General features: G+C 43.1%; 1 protein-coding gene across 2 annotated transcripts; it reads right to left on the minus strand.

Annotated features, from left to right (window-relative positions):
- Nucleotides 1–301: 301 nt before the first annotated feature.
- mypn (myopalladin) lies at nucleotides 302–19,620 on the minus strand. 2 transcript variants are annotated; one of them, XM_086258500.1, is made up of 21 exons: nucleotides 19,378–19,619; nucleotides 16,273–17,346; nucleotides 12,950–13,125; nucleotides 12,810–12,861; nucleotides 12,255–12,714; nucleotides 12,072–12,146; nucleotides 11,847–11,988; nucleotides 10,415–10,438; nucleotides 9,918–10,034; nucleotides 9,062–9,827; nucleotides 7,319–8,392; nucleotides 7,096–7,228; nucleotides 6,331–6,408; nucleotides 4,916–5,137; nucleotides 4,682–4,831; nucleotides 4,509–4,588; nucleotides 4,122–4,248; nucleotides 3,834–4,041; nucleotides 3,589–3,754; nucleotides 3,210–3,343; nucleotides 302–3,108 (listed from the first exon to the last, which is right to left on the minus strand). In XM_086258500.1, the coding sequence occupies exons 2-21, from the start codon at nucleotides 17,340–17,342 to the stop codon at nucleotides 2,930–2,932; spliced, it is 5,433 nt and encodes a 1,810-aa protein (XP_086114626.1). In that variant the 5' UTR covers nucleotides 17,343–17,346; nucleotides 19,378–19,619; the 3' UTR covers nucleotides 302–2,929. The 2 variants fall into 2 exon arrangements, with proteins under 2 accessions (XP_086114626.1, XP_086114627.1); XM_086258501.1 differs by lacking the exon at nucleotides 6,331–6,408 and having other exon boundaries at nucleotides 19,378–19,620.
- Nucleotides 19,621–19,715: the final 95 nt, after the last annotated feature.

The raw sequence follows: 19,715 nt of genomic DNA on the forward strand, positions 1-19,715 counted from the left end.
ATAGCAGTGTTTTCATCACTTTTACACACTTGCACTGTACTTACATGTTTTAATGTACTTCTAGGTAACTATTTTGAGATGAAGTACAGCTAAAACTTATGGAATCAAATATTAAACTTCCATATTTTAATAATCCATCAGTATAATACACTGTGAGCCACATACAGCCCACTGTGATCTTAAGTGGGTCAGTGTAAAGACATTTAAATAAACATTTAATCACTCATATGTCTGAATATATGAAAAATAAGTGCAACAGTAGATCTCATTTGTATTGTATTTATTTTCTTTTTGCTTTTTTTTTTTACCATGGAGAAAAAACAACAACTAACAAACAGAAATTTTTACAGTACATAGTAGAAAACAGGAACTTTTCTGTTACTTAACTATTTCAGTTCATTATTGAATACCAGTTGAGGTCTTTATCAATAGGAAATGCAGTAAAACATGAAAATACAGTTAAAAGTTAAAAATCTACACCCTCTTTCACAATTTCCAAAGTTGCCCAGAGGGCCTGATTGGAGTCATTGCTGGGCTTCTTCTGGCCCCTGGGCCTTATGTTTGACACCTCTAATTTACATAATAAGATTGTATTCTTAAAAAAAGGGACTCACTTTTGTTTACAATTCAGCTCTTTTACATGATAACTCTTTTTCTTTAACTGCTGCTTCTGCTGTGTTTTGTTGAGTTTTCTTTCCTGTTGTCATTCTTTGTCAGGAAGCACATGCAGCTCCTGCCACTGTGTATTGACAGGCTCAAAGCTTGGGTGTAGAGGCAGGTTATGAATGATTAATCACTGTTGGAGCCCGAGCATAATGCCGGTCTCTGGTATTGGGTCAAGCACACAAGCTGATGCTGTCTGGTCATTTTGGGATGGACTGGTTAGCTGTGCAGTTAGGCATGTAATCCCATCTACCAGTTGGTTAATTGATTACAGATTGATGCAGTTTGCCAGCTGCTGCTTGTCTTGTCTGAGGGGCTCGTCTCGACGTTGCCCTGCCCTTACGTGCCTTCCACCCTTTTCTTTTTTTGCAGCCCCTCATACGATTGGCTTGTTGGAGCACCGATGGCTCAGCCATGCCCCTCTGTCAAAAGCCATATGTCACATCTGAGGAGTGATTGGTTTGCTCTGAGAGAATCATGCACCCTCAAAAATCCAGATCTCCTCATGGAGAAATAGAGATTAGGGAAGAAAGCGTATGCTTTAGTGCAAGCGAAAGTGTAAGACCAGGTTTAATCTACATTGAGTTAATAAATCTCATTATCATCAGGATCCACCTTACCTTAAACAAGCAGCTTAAATAAGATTACACTTGCTTTCAGAGGAAATGCTTTGTGTGCTAAACTTCTCCTCAAACACATGTGAGTGCTTATCAAATGTATTTTGTGACAGTTACTTACAAAACTGTGTTCGGCACATTGATGTTACAGTGCAATGAAGACAGTAACAATTATCAGGTTTAACGTATTTTAAAAAACATCACGGCAATATTCATCACGAAATGAGCTGTAAGTGTAACGAATGCAGCTTAAAAAAAATCTAAGAATAAAAAACAAACAAACAAAAAACCCACAAAACACTTGATTGTTTACTGCTTTACAACACCCACCCACACACAGCACCCAGTTAACAAGTAGGCCTGGCAGCTGGTCAGATGAGGCAGCGAGTATAATTGGGTCACGTAAGGTGAACATAATTTTATGCCTGTTTGAACTCTCATCCTCTATAATTGGACTGATTAGCAATGCTTAATTGGCTTCTGAGCTTTCCCATTTGCCTTGTATTTGGCATCAGTTTAAGCTAATAGGACTCCAATTAGAGCAGAGTCAAAACAGGCTCATAATCGTGAAAGCAAAAAAAAATAAAAGTGGATTTTAAAGCCCTCTTAGATGAAAATATTTAAATGAACTGTAATCAAACAGACCCGAGAAGGAAATGGAGAAGATGTTTTTTAGGTGCTGTTGAAGCTGTTCCAGCAAAGCAAACACGTCACCCATTTGAATAAATATAACTTCATTCTGAGAAGGAGAAAACTATTTTACAATGTGCAATTTTACATTAGCTGAATGTGTGCCTGCAGTCTTGTTTTTACTTGAATGCTCAGTAGTAATGGCTGCTTTTGTTGTATATGTCAGTGACGCATTTTCAGTCGTTTTCAGACTCATTCCTCTGGGAAACACTTCTTGAACTTTAGTTTGCTTTTAAGCAGATCGATTATCTCACCTGAAATCAAGGCACCGGTGAGCACTGAACATGGCTGTATAATGACTATGAGAAGAGCCTGCGTGTTTCTTTAGTTATTTCGTAGTCTTCATCAGCCGTAGGCAAACATGCACATGAAAAACGTGATGCAAAATGTGATGAACCTGAAGGAAGCACCCCACCCTCCTAGAGCCATTTAAATACACCGCTCTAAATGGCACATTCAAACGGCTAATATATACTATAAATAAAAACATACAAGCTACTTTCTATGTAAAGTCTTAAAGAAACTATTGCTACCAATACAGGTATATATGTGATTTGCAGTACAAATACATGGTGCCAGGACCACTCTTTAGTAGAGGACAAAATATTAAGAACAGATCTTCAGCAACCTCGCCATCATAGCCAAGTATGATGTTGACAATAAATCAGATTCATTCAAAAACTTCACGCATGAAACTGAACTCCACTGATGGCTCATGAGCTAAGACTTTGCAAATCTGTTATTTTTTTCTGTAGGTGAAACACTCGTTGTATAACTTGAGTAAATAGGAATGGTGACAAACCCCCACTATCAGTGCTGCATCTTTAACACAATAAATCTCTGCCGTCCTAATCTGAATCAGTCACTTCAAATGCATCACACAAAATCTGCTCAGGTAATCGCTCTCCTCAGAGAGGTCGCAGTATCTGTTTGGAGGGTCCCTCCCCCTGCGCCAGCTCTCACAGTTCTTCGCTCTCCAGTGTGGCCTCCGGTGGGGAGCTGGCGAACAGGATGGGGCTGGTGTCCGACGTGGGGAACACTGACTTGATGTCGAGCCCCTGGCCTGTCAGAGCCGCGTATCGACTTCCTGTTCGTGGAGTTTTCTTCATGGGTGCGGGGATGCTCTGATGCCACTGTGCTAAAGGTGGTAGCTAGCATTACTACACAGAGTGACGTACCCAAAAATGCCGTGGATTTCTTAATAAAAGTGATAGCTACTCAGCTGTACAGAATATTTACCATATATATCAAGTCTGCAGGTGCATGAAATGACTCCAGCCTCGTTTTTTGCTGACACTGTGTACCAGCCTGCATCGTCTTTTGTTGTCGGCTGGATAAGGAGACACACATATCCTGTGGCGTCCTGGGTCATGCTGAGGTAGAGAGATGATAGAGAAATTTGATTCAATTTCAAAAGAGTTTAAAATTTGTTATATGGATTTTGGCTGTGTCTTTTTATTGGACATACAGACAGGAAATTAAGAGAGGAGGAGAAGAGGAAAGCAGGTATAACATTGGAATTAAAGTTGCCAAATTTAACCGCTCAGGCTTCTAAATTCATTTCTAATCAAGCCACGGCTCTGAAACCGTGTCTGAGGGAGTCAGAGTTCTTACTAACCTGATTCGGTCTTTAGTTCTGGGAATAGTCTCGTTGTCTTTTTTCCAGAAGATGACCGGAGGAGGCATACCCACAACGCGACATTCCAGCCTTACTGGAGCTCCCTCAGGAATCCCCATGTTCTGCAGCTTCTCCACAAACTGGGGTGGGTGCTTCCTTTCCTTTTCTAAAACGAATATGTATAATTGAAATGTCCACATTGGGATTGTCAAAAAGCAAAAGTCCCAATCGTATTTGGTCCTTACCCACAACCTGCAGCTCCAGACTGAAGGAGCTCTGCCCTGCTTTATTGCTTGCGATGCAGGTGTATGTGCCGGCGTCTTTCTGAGTGAGAGGGTCAATGACCAGGGAATGGACGCCGTTCTCTCTCACCAGCATCTTGTGGTAAAGGTCTGGATAAACGGGCCTCCCGTTGACCAGCCACATGAGCTCAGGGTTGGGTAGGCCGCTCACCTGGAGAACAGAAACGTGTTACAGTGTGGGGAGGCAATATTCTTCCTGGCTTCAGTGGCACACGGGGATCTCCTGCCTACCTTACAGTCTAGTCTGCACAGTCTTCCCTCATGAGCCATCATGTCCCCTGGAGCCTGGAGGAAGTGAGGTTGAAAAAAGCGCCCCTGACTTTGTTCACCTTCAACTTCCTGTATGCGGTTTCGCACCCTGAAAACGTGGAGGCGATCACAGCATGTTATAGGAAACACACACATGAATCCATTTGGTTTTGTAAATGGCCACTAAGAATAGATCCCAGAATATCAATAACACTATGTTTACTTTTATAGGAATATTTCTGAAAGGTTTATATGTTCCTTTCAAATGCTAAACAGAATGACTTAGATCTACAGTTATAAAGCGCTACCAAACCAATATTACTATCAGAGAGGATAGTCTATATTTGCCTGTTCACCCTGCACACTCACCTCTGAGCATGAATGGGTGTCATTCGGTTTCGGGGAGGTCCCGTTTGGACTATTAAATGACCTGAGCAGCTGATTCGCCCCTGGTGATCAGTGAAATATCACATCACAGCTCAGCTCGAGCAGCTAGAACAAGGTGCTGATAACATGAAGAGGATATAAGTCAGAAGTTTCACCTGTGGATTGGCTACCATGATGGTGTAGTTTCCATCATCGTCACTGGTCGTGGATTCTATGTGTAAAGCACAGGTCCCGTCCCCCTCTCTTATCTTCTTGCAATGGACATTCTTCTTCAGGATCTGCTTGCCATCCTTAAACCAGTAAACCTGATGAGAGCCACAGGTGTGAATGACAAAATCTGAGGTCGAAGTCAGAGATGCTTTTGCATAGCCTAGCTGTTGACCTCTCACCTTTGGTGCCGGGATTCCCACTACTTTACATGAGAAAGTTACAGGCACTCCCTCCATAGCCCTGAAGTTCTTTAGTTTCTTATCAAATATGGGTGCAATGCATTTTCCCGTGGGAACGTCATCGTGCTGCACCTCGTCGTCTGACTCCTCCACCGGCGTCCTCTCCAGGCGGAACTCGATCTCGCTCATTAACCTTTGCTCAAAACTGGACACTTTATACTCCTAGTGGAGGAGAAGCACGACATAAATATAGTTACAACAGTCATACTGCTGCATGGACCGTGTCCCCTGTTTGCTCACACAGACTGGCCTGACAATAAATGGCTACAGTAACATGCACACCTGATACACAGAAACCACAACTCAGGGAGATAAGAGAGGTTTGCAGTAATCGGCAACATGAGACAACGTGCATCTCAAAACTCAAACCTCATAATAAAAAAAGATGCAGACTTTAAACCAGTTGTTGAAAGACCACACAGCAGCATCTGGGAGCACCAGGTTAAAAAAAACAAAAAAAACAACAACACCTAAGCTAAATAAAAAGGCTTATCTAACCTAATCACAAAAACTGAGGGTAAAACAGAGAACAGAGGAAGATGAGGTGTGTGAAATTTCATGGTAATATGTATGTTTTTAAAAGTAGAAGTGTTACTGAGGAAACACTGAGAGGAAGGAATTTTTTTAACTCATGAAGAAAAGGCTGCAAAATATAGTTTTCCAAAATAGGAAAACAATATTTTGAATCTTTTTTGAATTTGAACCCCTTTAATTGGATTATTATTATTATTCTCATCACCATCATTCGTGCAGGTTGTGCGCTGTATTAGTTAACATAAGCGTGAATGCTGGATTAGAGATATTAAGGAAACTAGATAAGTAGATGACCAGGGGTGCACATAAGTGGGCCGCAGGTGCGCATGCGCTGTCAAAATAAAAGATTCGCACCAGATAAGAAGTTGCAACGCGCGTTTGCATACATATAAAAGGCACTGTTTTTGTCCGCTAGAGTGGGATTTTCACGGCATATTCTGCATCAAATCTCTGTGCGTTCATCATTTGTTTGAAGCCAGCTCACCTCCTGCAACCACTTGTCCGAGAATACGTGCTTCTTTTGTGGTTCGGACTCCTTCTGACATTTCTTTGGAGGTGGAGGAAAACCAAAAAAAATTGCTTGAAGGAGCTTGCTTCTTTGACATCTTTAAGAGTTCTAAACAAATGTCTGTCCTCCTTCAGAAAATCTTATGTACGCAAACGCGCGTTGCAACTTCTTATCTGGAGCGCGTCTTTTATTTTGACATCTGCGGACCACTTATGTGCACTCCTGTAGATGACAGTATCCTAAGTTGTGTCTGAAACAGAAGTATAACCCATACAGCCTCGAGCAAAGCAGTGCTTGGGTCGGGTCCGTGTACCTCATCATAGTTAATGACAGTAGCGGCAGTGTTTGGTCCAAGGGGCCTGCTCGCTGTTTTCCCCTCATTACTCAGCTTCTATGAAAGGACAGGGATGGATGAAGAACACCAAAGACACACAAACCCTACATACAAACACAGAGTGATGGAATAACGCACAAGCTGTTATTATTAGCATGCAGAGGTTGTTAGGCTACACTGACACCAGAAGATGAATGACAGTTAATGACTGGGGGAGGCAATGATTGCACTGCTCTGTATTCATCATTTCCAAAAACACTGGAATGCTGTGCAATAAAAACACAATGTAATCCTTCAAAAATCATGTAAACCCTTTATTTCATTTAAAAAGGGACGATGTATAACAGTATTTGAAAGTTTAAACATTTGATGTGTCGTCTTAAATAAAGGGTTTAATGATCAGCGGATTAGCTACATTTGCATTTTACGCTGCATCACAATTGTTGTTTTTTTGGAAATGAGGTTTCGTATAAATGTCTCCATCAACAAGATGTGAGAATGCAGCACAGTCACTGGTTAATACTCGATAAAATATGATCTTTAAAAGTATTAAAAACTCTATTGCAATTATTGATCACATACTAATATTTTAAACCGATGAGCGGGTGATCCAGTGGAGGCGAGAGAAACCACCGGATTCACCTGTTGGGCTAAGAAAAATCTTTTTGCTGATGCGCCGTTCTATTTTCTTCACCACTTCATCAGTACAAAATAGGCAGGCAAGCCACAGAGACCACCTAGTACCTGCTGATGTACAAAATGTGGAGTGTCGTCTTTAACTCGAAGCTTCTTCTCGATGTCGAGGAGGATAATTTCTCTGCTCTCGCGGATGGCTTCAGCTGACGGAGGGCGGATCTTCAGTGTCTTCTTTTGAAGCCTGAGTAAACAGAGGGCAAAAAACAGAACACATGGCAGAACGTGTGACAGTCACATTTGCATTAGCAGTCGTTTGTCAGACACGGCATACCCTAACGGAGCTCCCTTGGGCAGGCCCATTGAGTTGGTGGGCTGGCTCGGGGTCAGGGATGGCAGGACGGAGCTGAGGAAGGCGACGGGGTTTTGGATGGGACTCGGGGTGGAGCTGCTTGAGGTGGGAGAAGAAGCCTGAGGGGGTGACTGGGCTCTTAGGACGAACAAGCTATGCACTGACCCCGGTGTAGGCGAGGATACGAGAGACGATGGGCTGGTGGGAGACTTGAGCACCCTTGTGGGGAAAATCCTGGGTGGTGGGGAGAGGGGTGGGAGGAGAGTAGGGGAGCTAGCCGTGGAGGAGTTGAGCTCAGCAGCCAGCTCGTGTAATAGTGGTACTGGTGACTCTGTTGGGGAAGGACTCCTGACCGGTGAGAGGGTCTGAGCGGTTACAAACTCTTTAGGTCGGATGTAGTTGAAGGAGTGTGAGGTAGGTGTGAGATTCATGAGGGAGGCGTGGGTGCTTCTTAGAAGAGGAGCCGGGGACGTGATCTGCTGCAAGGCCGGGGTCGAATCTGTAGAAACCGTGTTGAGCTTTGGTGCAGGCGGAGAGCAAAACTGGGCTGTGGGTGCAGTTTTGGCAAAAGATGCAGGGGACAGGTTAATATGGGAGGCATGGATGGTGTTCATCTGGGTTACAGGTGCTGTACTGAGAGAAGGGGCGGAGTTTAGCTGTGGGGCAGGTGGAGGGGAGGTCACCAGTGAGGATTTCATATGCTGTGGAAGTGAAGGAGGAGAGCTCAAAAGGGAAGCTTGGGAAGTGTTAAGAAAAGGTGAAAAGGTGGTGTTGAGTGCTGCAGCAGACGTTGATCCTGGCGCATGTGGGGTGGTGGTCACTGGAGGTGCGGAGTGGGGGGTTTGCTGAAGGGCTGATGTAGTATGTAAAGGTGGCACATGCGGTATTCTTGGAGACCACAGTGGAGCTTCAGGGGAGGTCTGGACTCCGGGCTGGATTTGGGTCTGGTACGGTGGGTGAGACTGAGGCTGGATGGGGGTTTGCATTTCTGGTTCAGTCTCCTGCTGCTGCTCCATGAGGACCTGGTTGTGCAGGATCTGGAGCTGAGCTGGGTCCCTGTTGATCAAACAGACACAAAATCAAAGAACCAAAACTATACATGGTGAAGACGAGAGAGGCTCAGTGCATCCAGCATCCAGCAGAATACTCTGCCCTTTTATGGACTACCAACAAGCAGCCCATAAACAACACAGACCGAGCTTTAGATACACTGAGCTTTCAGTGAAAACAAAATGTTTGCCTCTTTTGTAACCATGAAATGACTGCAAATTGGCTCACAATAAATTATTTGTCATGTTTATCTGTGTTTTAGCCTGTGAAGAAAAAGAAAAGCTAAATCATAGAACAGGATGTGATTTACAGCATTATTAGAAGTAACCGATCAACATAAATGCACAGAAGCAAACTTACAAATAGAAAACGCCATCCTTTGTCTTAGAAAGCCTGAAGGTCCACATTTGAAGTCCGAATGCATTCATTTATGAACTGAAAGGATTAGAGCTGCTATCTGAGCGAGTGGAGGAGGAACCACCCACCTCTTCATTTCATAATACAGCCCATCAAACACACTTCAACACAGACTTCAAAGTTTGACCGAATTTGGGTAAATAATGAACAAAATCTCCATCTGAGCGCATGTTTTTTTTCATCATGTTGTACTGTTGCCAACAACGCACTTTTTCAAAATTCAGCAACGTGTTGTTGCTTTCTTTTTGCTCTACTCACAGTTTAGGCTTAGCCAGCACTGGTGGTGGTCCTTTGCTGAGTGATGCCTCAGTGATGTCTTCATCAAAGGGACTAGATGTGTCACTTTGTTCACCCTCGTCATCCTCAGGCAGTTTGAAGTGCACACGTCGGCCTGCTCTGGAGTTGGTTCGTGAGTCTTTGTGGTTTGTAAGGTTGCCTGTCTTTAGGCAGGAGTTGGGTGGAGGATCAGGTAAGGGAACCACAACAGGGCTCCCGTTCTGATGGGCTGGGGTCCCCTTAACTTTGGAACTGATGTCAGGAGATGTCGCTGAAGATCTGGACAACTCCTGCTGTGCTGAAGTCTCAGCTGCAGATGGAGAAGTAAAGGATTTCGGATATGAGAAAATTTTTCTGGCACCATGTGCTCCACTGGATCCTAGAAGGTCCTTGTGTGAGAGAGGATCTAAATTTGGGGTGCTGGTGCTGTGAGAGTTCAAGCAGGAGCTGCTGCTCAGGCTGGAGGGCTCCAGATTGAGCAGGCTGGTGCGGAGGGGGTCGGGACGCAACATGCTAGAGTTGTGAGGGTCTAGACGAAGGCTGCTAGTGTTTAAGGGGTCCAGGCGTAAGGTGCTAGAGACGAGTGGGTCAAGACGAATGGTGCTGGAGTGCGGCTTAATGCTGCTGGTTATAACAACCTCTGGTTGAGGTTTTACAGCAGGAGCTGATGGGGAAAGTTCTTGAACTTGACTTGGCTCCACTATTAAACTGCTTGAAGACCTCACATGGTTGCTGTTGCTGCCATTGCCTGAGGAGAACCAGCAACACACATACAGAAATTTCAATAAGGATAGAAATGTGAAAGCTGTTGACTTTTAAAGCCAAAGAGAGGTGTTACCTTTGACCCTGAGTGCAGCACTGCTAGATACGGTTCCATACTTGTTGTTTGCTGTACATGTGAACACCCCCGAATCTTCAGGAAAGACCTCAGCAATGACCAAAGTGCATATTTCCTCTAGAGGTAAAGAGAAAAAACGTGGCATGCAATCAAGTCGGATATTCTATAGCTGCACCCCAGCGATTTCTCAAAGTGTTTAAGTGCAGAAAAGAAAGATACATGACTCTTGTTTCAGCAGTGAGAATCTACGTGCAGCTAAGGCTGTTTGAAGTGATCTGCAACGGTGATTTGACACAGGATGGGAGGCTACCTTATATGGTCCAGATTCAAGGAAAAGCAGCCCTGGCTTATGTAGAGGGGAAGAGCAGGAGCTTGAGCCAAGGACTATAAACACTTCAACAGAGGAATATGTACACACTGCAGCATCGTATACAGGCAGGCAGCTGCTATGGTGCAGTCAACACTTGTATTTTTGACAGACTGAATGAAATATGTACCTGAATCAGCTGGAGATCTGGGCTCTGAAATAGAAGCAAGTATCAAAATCATTATGAAACCAGGGGGGAGAAGCTCATGTTATTGTTAATGAATTTTTTGGAGACTCATTATTAGCAATCATTTCCAAAATATTTAAATACTCATGATGGTGAATTCCACATGCAGAGATGTATACACGTATACACAATCTGAGCTTTAAAATCTGTTAATGCAATATAAAGATTTAGGACCTGGAGCTTATGAAATTAACCCTTGGACAATTTTTTAATACAGTACTGTGCAAATGTCTTGACTCACCCCTCATTTCTTTATATTTTGTTTCTAAAGAGGCAGACATTCTTGTAATATTCTTGTAAGTAATCTTAAGCAATACTTCTCCAGGCTTTCTGAAGGTATTTCAATTTTTTCTTTGGACATTGGCTACGTATTCATTCATTTTCAGTTCAGTCCTTGTAGAAGAAGTCAAAACAGTTTTTTAGGTTTGTAAAGTCGTTTAACGCTGACCTATGAATCATTCAAGCATAAAAAGGTAGCTAACTCGAGGGATGAACCAGTTTTGTGTCCACATGTAACTTAGCAAGTAATCAATTTTAAAACCAACAAAGTGATTTCCAAAAAGCTAGAAGTCGAAAACTTGAAATGACTTGGCATTGTATGCATTACGTTCTTGAAAATTTGAGGAACCTAGACATGTAGAGGATAAAAGAATTGAAAAAAAAAAACCCCAACTATGTAAAGCTCCTGAATGGGATGGGAAAGTCAGAAAGTCCTGACATAAGACCTGAGAAATACATTTGGCTCTTGATCCATCTATTATCAAGAATCCATTTTCAAGGAAGGGAAACAGGCTGAGGTATGCCAGATTACACAAGAACTGGTGTGAAAATTTGTGACAACGGGTATTATGGAGTGATGGATTCAAATTTGAAAGTCAAATCTTTGCCAAATTATGTGGAGGACATCTTGAAGTACAAGAGTGATTGTCTACAGCCATCTGTAAAACACGACCAACGCTCTGTCATAGTTTGCAGCTGTATCTCAGTCAGTGGTGTTGGAGAGCCTGTCAAAACTGATGAAACTACAAATGCTAAAAAGCACCGACAGAGCCTGATGCACCCTGCAATCTTCTGGAAATCCTCTGATGGGCTTCATTTTTCAGCATGACAAAAATCCTAAACACACTGCCAATGTAGTAAAAATACACCTGGCTAGAAAAATCAGTCATGGATCGGCCTCCCCAGAGCCTCAAAATCAATATTGTGGGATCATCTTGACACAGAGCAGAACAAAAAGTGACCCCTCTGTTTTTCTTTACATAGTTTGTTTCCATATATATTTGCATGTTTCAGTAAATTACTGTATCTATTTCCCATTTTCCCAGAAAAATCTAAAGAAATATGGAGAAACTTGAGATTTTTGCAAAGAACTTACTTTTCTGCAGGATCCTGAAATCAGGCGAGTCCTCCATGATTTTTCCTTCTCTGTACCAGTCCACTCGAGGTGACGGCACCCCTTTCACACGACACTCTAGCACCACCAGCTGGCCTTCTGATGCAATGAGGTCCTGTAGGCTCTGATGGAACAAAACCAGCTTCAAGTTAAATCCCTTAACAAGCAGTATTGTACAGAGCAGCCTCGTTCTGAGAGAAAAGTTACCTTCGTGAAGACAGGGGCAGCCATAATGGGTTGCCCGTTTAATCCTTGTGGAGAGCTGTGGTTGGGAGTTGGACTCTGAAGATGGAAAAAAAGTCCAAAAAAAGGGGGGGATGGATCAAATTATATAAACTTAAACTAAAATAAAGAATATGTAGTGAAAGGAAAACCTTTGAGGTATTCTACCTCAGCCTGGGGTGTTTGTGCTGGAGGTGACAGGACAGGCACTACAGAGTTTAAAGGCTGTGACGTAGCTGTTGTTGAAGCCGTGTGTTGCAGCTGTGGAGTAGATATGACTGGGACAGATGCTGACGCCCCTTGGGCTTCTCTAAGTTCTGAATCACCTGTTGAAACAGGAAACACCTGCACAGACAGCACAGATGTTTCCTCCTGAGCAGGATGTGCTGCTGATGCCACAGATTCTTCTGATAACTCTGAGACTGGAAGTATAGCAGCAGATGTCCGGATTGGTAGAAGAGGTTCAGATGCTGTTTGAGCAGCCACTGGAGGCGAGAGCTGCTCCTCTGGTTGTTCCTCGGGGGCCGCTGCAGTCTGGGATGACACGCTCTCCTCCTCCTCTGGAGGGAAGGTTTCATTTACAGATGACGGTAAAGATGGGGATGACTTTGGTTGGTTTCTCTGCAGCCTTTAAAAATCACAAAAGAAAGAAGTGTTTGTTTCGTTTAGTGTTGATAACTCTTGTTGGTGGGTGACGATAACGACAACGGGGCAGGAACTCACTGGGCTACATGTTCAAAGTGCGGTTCCACATCAGAATCGGAAGATGAGGCACCTGTGACATTGAACAGGAAGGTGTGTATCAATAAAGAAGTTGAAGTGCGGTATATTAAGGTGTCAAAAAGGAGGAAAGAAGCGATCACCTTCTACGTAGATCTCAGCTGACGTGGAGTCGGTACCGTAGCAGTTAGACGCAAAGCACGAGTAGCGCCCGGTATCCTCCTCGAATGCCTCTGCAATAATCAGAGAGTGCTGCTCACCACTGGTGATGATTTGAATGTCAGGGCTGTTCTCCAGCTCCTTTCCCTCACAGAACCACCTATCGAAGACAAACAAGGTAAACTGATCAGCGGTGAGTTTCTTCCATCTCCGTGACAGTTTTCTTTTGTTTCTTTTTTGCCAACAAAGCCAATCATTACAGGACAATCCCAGCGAGCTTTAAATTTGGTGCGTTTCTCTGTTTATTCAGATTTTTCTTTAACTTGATTTTTTTTCTAGTAGAAGTAAAAACATCTGTTTCCATTATAGTCATGTTCATTTTTGTTTTAAACGCAGTTTAGTTTGATTTCTTTTTTATTAACCTGCTGACACTGTTTCTACCAGCCTGGCCTCTTTCCCACTTCCCTAGTTGTGTTTCTGGCTCGGTAGCATTCAGCAGAGTTGCGCAGGCCTGGAGGGAAATGTTTTGACGAGCATGCCCAATCCTTTTCCCTGTAAGAGAAGAAGCAGCAGCTTGCCGTGCCACTTCAAACCCTGTTTCTATTCACTGCTGATGTTGTCATGACAAGGAGCACAAAACAGTTAGCATCATTTACTTTAACGTCAACGAGTTAAAATAATGAAACGCAACCAAATATGATTTTTTTTTTAAATTTGTTTATGACTTGATGAGAGAGGTGTTTAGATGCAAGGGAGCTTACAGCAGGTCTGAGTCCTAAAGCCAATCATCAGTACTGCAGTTTAAAATGTTATGTTATTAATAGCAAAAAAATGTATTTTAACAAATGTAAAACTTAAAAAAAATGGCAGAAAACCCTTCCAGCACAACTAGTACTGCACAGCCTTCTTAGAGCACGAGTAGACAGGAGCTGTACTTGGCAACAGTCTATTTTTTTGTCATTGTAAAACTATAATAACTTCTTCCTCTAACTTCTTCCCCTGCTGGCCAGCAACATATGCAGCAGCCTCTGTGTCAGCGTACATCTATTTTGAGGAGATGAGGCACTGATGCTTTATAAAATCGAGCCAATAAACAAAGAGGAATGGGGAGCTGATGTGTTGCTCTCTGGAAACGCGTCACCACATAGTCCTAATTCATATCATAGCGATTACGCTGAGATTATGGATCATCTGCTTCGCTTTTTCTGTTCAGTATGCAGGCTCTGATGTCCCCCGCCGCTGTAGCTGAAGATTTCCAGAGGGCGAAAACACAAACCAGCGCTAAAGGGATGTTCCTGATTCTCGAATGCAGGACGGGCTGGAATGTGTACTGCCTGTGTCCTGTCTGAGCAGAGCTTTGTCACTCTCAGTGAGTAAGAGTCTAAATTGAAAGCATGAGTGGCAGAGGAGGTGGCTTGTCTGTGGGCTTTCTGCACCTGTCTGGGATATTTTCCCTCTGAAGATCAGAACGAGAGAGGAGATTCCCTCATGAACCCCGGGGTCTCTGACTGGCTGACGTAACCACATACGCACAAAGCTAAACATAGACTCAGGATGCACACAATGCTACAACCTGACATATCAGAGAGAGCACACCACTGAAAACAGATGGAAAATATAAGCCTCACAACTCCATTTTGACTCATTTAATTCAGACACGGTAACAGCTACGTCAGACAAAAACACACTTAATTAAATGAACTCTGTGTTAACACAGAAAGTAGACTTGTAAGTAGAAACTGTTAAAACACACCTCAGATCTTCAGAAATGTACATCTGTGAGACACTGGGGCACACACAACAAAACATATAAAATTATCCACTCGGGAGAAACTGTAAATCATCTTACCAAAGTCTTCACACTTCTGTCAAGAGCTCAGTTCCATTATCAGACACGACTGCAGCTCACATTTCCAGCCCAGTCTAAAAATGGCTGAGAGCTACATTCTCCCTGGACAAGTATAAGGTAGTGGCTCAACAATGTGCAGCGGGGCTAACAAGCCCATGCCCCCTATAGTCAGACACCTCAGCGGGTTAAAGCTGCTCACATACGATTCACATAAAACAGATCAAACAAAACAGCCATGAAAACACCATGTGGCAATTATTATTATGACGCCTCTTTAAAAATGTCTAAACTTTTGTTACAGGAGGCCTTTAACTGAATGTGGTAAAAGGTGTAAATTGTTCTTAAATTCTAGCCTTTTTATTTTCAGTGTAGTTTTTAATGATTTATAATTTGTATGACTGCTCATCTTAAAAGGAGAATGCCTCGTGCGGTTATCATTTACTCCCCCGACGACACATAAATCGACACAAACGCTCACTCGTATGGTTCAGAATCAGCTGTCGGCCGTCATCACATGTCACTTCTGTCTGCATCTCCGAATAAACCTCTGCGCCATTCATCCAGAGTTACAACCTAAATGACTTTGTAATTTAGAGACGGGCTCTGACGACAGGTAACCAAAATATGTCTTTTAAAATAAATATATAAATCACATCAGAAAAGACCGTTTTCATCTTTTGCATTTGATCAGCAAAGAATACAGAGTTATACATGCTGATCAGGACATTTCATTGTTACATACATAGGTGCCAATACATGTATGAAATGTTAATATTATCAGGTGCTGGACTCTAGTATGCATATGTATAACTGTGTGCAGTGTTTAAAAAGCATGGGCATACCATTAATTCATTATTTTATCTACCAAATAAAATATATATATTTAAAAAATAACATATTAAAGTGTATTTCCTTCACCATGATGACCCCTTGTGGAGAAGGAACAGCCGAAAGTAGCTTTTCTCCATATAAATGAAGGCTAGCTGAAGAGGATTAGGCCCGCAGAACCCCCCCCCCAAACTTTTACCTTTGTAATAAATGTCTGTTGCAATACTTAAACATGGTTACATTTTTAAAAATCATTATATTGTGCAGTAAAAGCTTAAGATATATTTTTATGTACCAAATGCAAAATCACTAACCTAATGCTGCAAAATAAATGTAGTGGAGTAGAAAGTTTGATATTTGCTGCTGAACAGTAGTGAAGAAGAAGAAGTACAAAGTAACATTGTATCACTTGTGTTCTCATGCTATGTACTCACTACTCAAACAAAATCTTTCAGCTGAATTAGACCCTTGTGTGTGCTGCTAAAAGTCCACTGGGATGCTTCTGTTGAGGAAAACCAACAGCACATTGAGCTTTTACAAACACTGCATTTGAAAAAAATGTGTAGAGTCTGAAACAGATATTGTGTCCTGCAAAACAAAGAATAACTTAATGATGACTTATGATCTTACCGGACTTCAGGCAGAGGGAGTCCTCTAACAATGCAGTCCAACCGGACCTTGGTGCCCTCAGAAACCTCCCTGCTTTTCAGTTTCTGGATGAAGCGAGGCGGTTCACACACAGGCTCTGCTGGATATGGAGTTTCTGTTAAGGCAAAGCTTTGAGGCTCTTCCTCCGCCTCCTGGAGCACAGAGTCACACTGGTGCTCCTCAGTAATCGAGCAGTCCTGAAACTCCACATGTCCTGTCTCAGAACCCAGCTGGGCAACTGGTTGGTGTGTAACGGGAGGGCTGGGTGTCTCCTTCTCCACCTCCATGGACATGACTGCGCGCTCCCGGTTGTCAGCGACGAGGGGATAAGTTGTCCCATCGTTCTGGCTCTTGTTTGGGATCCTGCTCCTGTGGGCTTTGCAGGCTCTCGGGCGTATCCGTTTGGAGCTGTTGGCCTTGAACAGAGAGGACAGCTCCTCAATGAAGTCAGCTGCCTTATTGAGGAACTCCTTCTTGGACTGGGTCTCCACACCGTAAGGGGCATTTCTTGCTGACCTGTTATAGTCTTGGAATCCTTCACCAAAGTCCCTGCTGCTCCTGATCACATTGTCCTGCCGTGTGGATGCTTTGTGCATCTTTCTGTCAGATGTGAAATTTTCCGGCTGAGTGAGGGGCACAGTTGAGGGGGAAGCAGAAAGAGCATTAGAGGGGTTAGAGATGGGAACAGAACTGGGTGTGGATGAAGAAACTGAAGGTGAGGAGATTCTGGACGGGGTAGATGGCGTGACAGAGGCTTTGACCTCTGCCCTCTCCTCACGAGGCTCGTGTCCGATGGCCTGGCGGGCCAGGTTCACGCTCTTATCCAGTTCCTCCTGGCTGAGGAAGGCTGAAAGGTCTGGAAACTGGGGGTCACTGTGGCCAATAGTGTCCTCCGCCTTGCCTTTGAGTGACCCGTAGATCTGAATGCGAGAGGACGAAGCGTCTGAGCGGCTCATCTCGCTGTGGCGCTGCTGGGCTGTGGCTTCTGCCAGGTAACTCTCCCTTAAGAGCTGAGACAGCGACGGTGGCTGGTCAATGCTGTTCTCTTGCATGTTGCTAAAATAAACACAAGATTTAATTTAAAAAGTATGAAAGTAAAAACATTCATGTAGGCTTTCGGGCTTAATGTGATCCTCTGCAGGTTTATAGAATAATTTCCTGCCCCCTCCTCTTAAATAAGTCATTAACAAACGTGAAAGAAACAAGACACCCTGCACACTTGTGTGTAGCTGATCCACATGAATGTAAATCAGTGAATGTCAGCAGAGTGAAATGTCACAAACAAATACATTTTGACGTGATCAGCTTCTATCCTAATGCAGTCAGTGGTGTGATCACACATCCTGTGTGATCTGAGATTGAAAATATTTAAACAGCTGTGGATGGAAATCTAACTCCTGAGGACAAACTAATGCAAAACATCAATTTGCTGACTTCAAGCATTTAGAAAAGTTGCTGCTTGACAATCAGCACTCAGTTGTCAGAATAACTCCTTATGTACAAACAAATCCAGTCCTGATTAAAATCTGCGACAAACATATATTATAGTGGCTCATTTCCTCCATATTTTAATTCTTGGACACTAATGGAGTAGCTTGGGATTTTTCACATGTCATTGATCTTATAAGGCGCCTCGGTATAGCGCCTCAATTCACCTTCTGTTTGAAACAAGGCATTTTCACTCCCGTCCTTCTTTATTTAATCCAACTTTCTGATTCGCTGCCCCTCATCACCCTCTGTTTTTCTACAAGTGACTCAGTATGACGTCAGAGAGGAGTATATTCTTATGGTTATCTCAGGCACTCTGGCCACTATCTGAAACTGAATGCTTTTAAAGCAATTGGAAGCTTGAGTGTTTGGACTCATGATGATTACTTATTTCAGTAACTTTGGCCATGTTTAATAAACAGTATATATGACATGTATATCCTTGATTTACAGTTTTATTTTATTCTATTCTATCTCAATCAAAAGATGCCAAAACATGAAAATTAACTGTTTCTCTTTTGACTTTTGTTAGATAGAAAATTCAATAGCTATCACTATTTCCACTAATTAATGACACTGAGTTAACAGTTTATCAAGAAACTAACTGGATTCCCAGCGAGTGAACAGTAAATCTGAGAAATCATTCATGGTTCTTTAGGTCTCTGACAGGTTTATCAGATCTTTATGTTCAGAAGCTGATGTCTTGTTTCAATGCTTTTTGTCTGCGTCGTGTGTTAAGGAGTCAGTAAAAACTATACAGTGATAATTATCTGAGCTTTAACTCTCGCTACTGCAGTTTTGTTTGAACAATGCCTTGTGAAATATTTGGCACGCAGTCAGAACATGAATGCAGAGCCCGGGGTTAAAAGCAGAGATATGTAATAAAAATAGCTTTTTATTTTAGCCTAAATTCAGCCTCGACAGGGTATCAGGTTCATGTGCTGTCACCAGATCTGAGAGACACAGGCAGGCTTTTTTACCCCCCTGACCACCTCAGATCAACATTTTTATGAGGTTTAGATTTTGCAGCGCTTTCTGACACCATGCATGAGCAAGTTATTGAATGCAGACATGAGATAGGGTACACATATGCCACTGACACTCAAATCAGTGCAATTAGGAGAGACAGCGATGCCCTTCCAACAGACCTGAAGCTGCAGCTGTTGTGTACATTTATCCTTTGCAAACAGGCTCCAAGCCTACCAAGTCATATCTAATAATAGCGAGGGGTCAGTTTACTGAAGGGAAATCAACAAAAAGAAAAAAAGAAAAGAAAAGCAGCAGCAATGCACCTGTGGGCTCTTGCTATCATAAGTTTGATCATTAATCAAGTTACACAAACACTACTATAATTATCATAAGTGTGGCACTGCTGAGTGAGATGACACACATGAACAGACCCCTTGACTAAACACAACAGTCCACACAGGTTAAGCTCATTGAATTAAACAGGAACGTATGGTCCAAACAGAAACAGATTAAAGCTTGTCTGAGGCTCAGTGTCAGTGTTTCTGAGGCTATACACAGCATCTGAGGCTGATGCCAACAGACGTCAACGAGATGCATGAACAATTAAATTAGGGGCTGGTGTGTTTTTACCTTCAGAATAAACCCAGCTGGCCCCTGTGGAAGGACTAGTAAATCCTCAGAGTGCACCTGTGCTGAAAGGGGGCCGATTCCAGTCTTCAGGCTCCTGCCACCCAGGAAAATCTCAGACACCGGCAGCTGCTCGGCCTTCCCTCTTTTCTTGCTGAGAATTAACCTTGAAGTTTACAGGAAAATGTGGAGCCGGGCAGCTACGGTAACCTGTCACCAGTAAAAGTAGCAACATTTGTCAGTGCAATAGTGGCAGGTTATTTTGGGGGAGGCCTTGCCCATGTGGCTGGGTGGTGTCCCTCCTTATTGGTCATGGGGAGCTGTGCTGTAGGGATTCCTCC

This window comes from Aulonocara sp. 'chitande type north' Nkhata Bay, linkage group LG13 (assembly GCF_057382095.1).
Source record: "Aulonocara sp. 'chitande type north' Nkhata Bay isolate Kocher_YH1m ecotype deep benthic linkage group LG13, A_spYH_male_GT1.1, whole genome shotgun sequence".
Taxonomy (NCBI): Eukaryota; Metazoa; Chordata; class Actinopteri; order Cichliformes; family Cichlidae; genus Aulonocara; species Aulonocara sp. 'chitande type north' Nkhata Bay.